The following is a 4,680-nucleotide window of genomic DNA, read 5'->3' as shown; positions in this document are numbered from 1 at the left end:
TTGTTAGCCGATTATGATATCAATAGCAGCGACAGTGATAACAACAACAATACTTTCGATGACAACCGGGATGTCATAACTGCCAGTGCTTTGGGACTTAACATAATCTATAAGACAATATATCATTACTTAACAGTCATATTATTCATATTTATGCCACTCGTCATTCTAGTCGTATTTAATATATTTCTCATACGTTCCTTACGGGTGACCCGTATTAGGAGGCGTACACTCATAAAAATGCCTCCAAAAGCTGTCTCCCATAAGTTTGGTTTGCGATCTATGTGTATGTACTTATTATCAGATTTTTAGTCAATTAAGCAATCAGAAATTTTAATTATAAACAAAGTATAATTATAATTTACATATTTATATTTGAGATAAAAATTTAATTTAGTATATAAAAAACAAATAATAACATAAATATGTTAAACTTTTAATATGCACTTATCTTATAAAAATTATTATATATATATATAATACGATATTATAAAATGACATTTTGTTAATATTAAATAATTGTAATATATTTTATTATAGTATCAAAAGGTGAACCTTCAACCAGTTATCAGGAGTTTCGCGTAACAGTGATGTTAATAGCAGTCATCATATTGTTTCTCGTATGCCAAACACCGACAGCCTGTGTATTGATCTATACAGCCATTTATGATGTGGACAGTCAACTACCCGACAAACAGTCACTAATCAGAGGCTTAGGCAACTTATTTAACTGTTTAGTGGCCGTCAACAGTGCCGGCAATTTTGTCTTATACTCATTATTTAGTCGACGATATCGGCAAACATTTAATTCGTTATTTTGTGTAAAATATTTTTTTAAACATAATAGAAAAAAATTAATACATTTTAGTCCATTAAAACTAAAAGTAATTAAAACAAATTTGCCGAATATTAATAGTACCAATAATAATAGTTAATATTCAAATAAAATTTTGTATTTATTATAAAATAAATAATTGATTCATATTTATATATTACATTTTTCATACAATTTTCATGTAATTCATATAATTTATTTTTGAATTATAAATTTTCATAAAATGTTTCATAAATTATTTTTTTGCAATTTAGTTTTACAATCTAAGATAGTGGCGATAATAGAAATAAATATTTAATTCATAATTTATGATCAATTAGATAGTTATTATGACATTAGTTGAGAATATCTACCTTTTTTAAAAAACACAATTTTACAGTATATGAGAAGCAATGCATCTGTAATTGTTATATAACTGTTAATTACATTTAAAGTACTCATAGTATGATTTTGTTTAAAAAAATATATAATAAAAATTTTGTAATTTAATTAATTTTATAAATTTTTATAAATTGATTACATAATATTAACGTAAGTGACTTAAATTATGCAAATAATATTTGCTATTATTTGTTTGCTTACAATTGTTGACTTTTTGTCAACACTTCCCGTCAAACAAGTAAACTCGTGTCCCGTCGGTAGCTATCAATGTAATGGTCAACAAAATCGGTGTATAAATCTGAGTCAGGTTTGTGACGGACGAGCGGATTGTCCCGAAGGTGAAGACGAAATGACTGGTTATTGTGGTCAACAAAACAGAGTAAATGCTGATTACGATAACTATAATCCGGGAAATAGTTACTTAAATGATGGCCAAGAGTTTGCTAAAAGATTTTTGGACGCAAAAAGCCGACAACTAATGGAGGAAATGGAAAAACAAAATCATTCGGGCATTAACTTCGGGTGCGGTGCAGGTATGCTATTGTTTCATACGGGGATTCATATTAAAAAAATCACACTAATCTTAATAAACACTATTTGTCATTAAAGGTCATTATCTATGTAATGGTACACTAAATATATGCATAAAATTAGATAAATTATGCGACAAAAGAATTGACTGTCCGCACAGTGATGACGAGGAAAGGGATCTTTGCAAACGATTGACTAAACCTCACACTAATAATGCAAATGATGATGAAGATAATGTCAAAGATTTTGTTGTGGATACTAATAGTTTTTCGGGATCGGGATTCATGTTTCATGTGGACAACCTTTTCATATTCAACTCAACTGTTAGACTGTTTGATCAAAACTCTGATAATATTGCATATAATAGTTCAACAAAATTAGTGTAAATAAAATGTTTACTTATAAATGCAATTTTAACGCGTTTATTGTTATTATATTTATAACTTGTTATTAATAATAAAAATAAATATAATAAAGATAAATATTTTTTATTTATATATAAATTTATGATTTATTTAGCAATTTATAGATTTACAATAAAATCAGTAAACAATTTTCAAGTGATTTGAAATCTGATATTATTTTCCATATTAATTTAATGGTCATTAGTTTTAAAATTATTAATTTTTATATTATAATCATACTTTACTAGTATATCATATTTCAGCACAAAAACATATTAACCAATATATCTAACAAATATATAGTTTAGTACAATTCAATATCAATTAAAAATATAGTCTATGTACTAAATTAGGTGACTTTAAGTCTATATAATTAGTTTCACAAACATCAAGTAACAAAAAAGTAATATTTTTAAATTAACAAATTATATCATATAAAGTACAATATTAATGCTAATAATTGTAATCAAATTATAAGTATAGATAACAAACCAAAAAAATGTGATTAATTTTGATTATATAGTATTCTACGTAAAAACAAATAACAAATAAAATTTAAATCTTATGGGAAACATAAGGTTTTACAACTTGTAAATTATATCATAAAAAAATTATTATTATTAGTACTGTATTTRCTTTTGGCTTCGTATAAGAGATAGACTTTTTCTCCTATAAGTCATAAATTAAAAAAAATATTTTTAGAGAAATCTTTTTTTGTCGACAAACACAATATGATTGACAAAAACATTGTCTTATTGTTGTTGTCTATTGTGGTATGTCTTCAACGGTACGCATCTGCCGTTCCCATTGAAGACGAGGAACAGCTCCGAAAGTATATGCATATGTTTCGAGTGGCCAAACGCGAGGCACCTGAAAATGCTACTGAAATACCGGTTGCATCAACGACTTACGATTGGGGCCAATGGACTAGTAGGCATCCGTCCCGTACAACATATGACTGGGGACAGTGGACAAGTACTAAACAGCAGCCGACGGGCACAGAGAGTACGACAGGATCGCCAACTGATGTAACAGAAGTACCAACTGTTGAGCCAACAACTGAAAGTCATCAGTACCGGTGCGCCGCTGGAAAGTATGGCTGTAAGGGAACTATTGGTTTGTGTATATCACTGGACCAGATATGCGACCAGCATATAGACTGTCCTCATGGTGATGATGAACAAGTTGATCGATGTTTTCATGGATTTAGACCCATTAGACGTAGGAAACATGTTAACAGTTTTGCGGGAACGGGATTCATGTTTGGTGTACGCAATTTGGTGGTCAACAAAGGCACAAATCTGAAAGCATTCAACCAATTTTCCGATAATGTGGTCCAAGCGGGCGATCAGAAAATTGCTTAAATTAAAATGTTTGTGTTATGTAATGTTTATAATTTGTCATATTTTTATTGCATTTTAATATTACAATAAATACTATAATAATTTTCATACAAAAAAATTGTTTATTCTTTTAATTTTATTTTTTGAGTTTAAAAATATTTAATTAATTATTTAGAAAACTACTATTAGTTATATCTATAGACAAAAATATATACAGTATATATTCTTATCAATTTAGATAAGTTTATTTATTTTCTAATATTAATGTTAGATAATTTATTATTTTTTTTAAAATTAACAGAAATTTTATGTCAAAATCTAATGCAATATTTTTATAGTTTAAGTTCATGTGATATAAGCACCTGTCTATTGTAATTCACCTAAACTCTATCAATACATATGCCAAGGGATGGTATTATACTCATTAGGAAAAACAATATCTGATTAGACAATCGTAAACATTATAACTATAACATATGATTATAAATAAAATAGCAAAGTATATATGTAAAGAACAAGAAATAATATTTATTAAAAAAACTAATTTTCAAATTAAGAAATTCATTTAATAATTAAAGCTATTGTTAACAAACAAAAAAACATGTTGTTTCAAATTACAGTAGTAGTAGTCATATTGTCAATCGGGAATATTGGATGCGCGCCCGCAGAACCCAAAGAGCCGACACCGGTATGCAATTCCGCACAATACATGTGCCAACACTCATCACCCGGTTTATTGAAAAGCCAGTGCATAGCTTTCGACGACATATGTAATGGAGTTAAAGACTGTGTGGACGGTGAGGACGAGGATAACGAAGTCTGTAAATCATCGGAACTGATAGACCTATTCCGTCATCACTCGCGAAGAGGTACGCTCAACGAGTTTGCCGGCACTGGCTTTGTATTCAATGTCGGGACACTTATTATTAGTAACGGTTCCCGGGCTCACCTGTTTGACCAACAGAGCAACAATATTGCACTTCAAAACAGTCAACAACACTTCACCAATCAGGACGACCCCAACAATAGTAATAGTAATGATAGCCATAATCAGGGCAATGATCAACAACAACAATATAATACTACTGCAAAATATTGATTGTTTTTAGTATCAAAATGAACTAAAATTATTATATAAAAAATTTTAATATCATTTACCGAATAATATAATATTTTAATGTTTTAA

General features: G+C 28.6%; 3 protein-coding genes across 3 annotated transcripts; all 3 read left to right on the top strand.

Annotated features, from left to right (window-relative positions):
* The first annotated feature begins 1,343 nt into the window (after window positions 1-1,343).
* On the top strand, window positions 1,344-2,164 carry LOC128956142 (very low-density lipoprotein receptor-like). The gene is made up of 2 exons (XM_054301824.1): window positions 1,344-1,749; window positions 1,826-2,164. The coding sequence occupies exons 1-2, from the start codon at window positions 1,383-1,385 to the stop codon at window positions 2,131-2,133; spliced, it is 675 nt and encodes a 224-aa protein (XP_054157799.1). The 5' UTR covers window positions 1,344-1,382; the 3' UTR covers window positions 2,134-2,164.
* A 606-nt stretch (window positions 2,165-2,770) lies between these two features.
* On the top strand, window positions 2,771-3,589 carry LOC128956334 (uncharacterized). Its single transcript, XM_054302051.1, has one exon. It carries the CDS (start codon window positions 2,883-2,885, stop codon window positions 3,513-3,515), a length of 633 nt encoding a protein of 210 aa, XP_054158026.1. The 5' UTR covers window positions 2,771-2,882; the 3' UTR covers window positions 3,516-3,589.
* Window positions 3,590-3,993: 404 nt separating this feature from the next.
* On the top strand, window positions 3,994-4,680 carry LOC128956335 (uncharacterized). Its single transcript, XM_054302052.1, has one exon. It carries the CDS (start codon window positions 4,096-4,098, stop codon window positions 4,591-4,593), a length of 498 nt encoding a protein of 165 aa, XP_054158027.1. The 5' UTR covers window positions 3,994-4,095; the 3' UTR covers window positions 4,594-4,680.

Source organism: Oppia nitens, unplaced genomic scaffold (assembly GCF_028296485.1).
Source record: "Oppia nitens isolate AA-2021 unplaced genomic scaffold, nextdenovo-longstitch-racon4-pilon3 scaffold2_pilon_pilon_pilon, whole genome shotgun sequence".
Classification (NCBI taxonomy): domain Eukaryota; kingdom Metazoa; phylum Arthropoda; class Arachnida; order Sarcoptiformes; family Oppiidae; genus Oppia; species Oppia nitens.
This window is presented reverse-complemented; position numbering and strand designations above follow the sequence as displayed.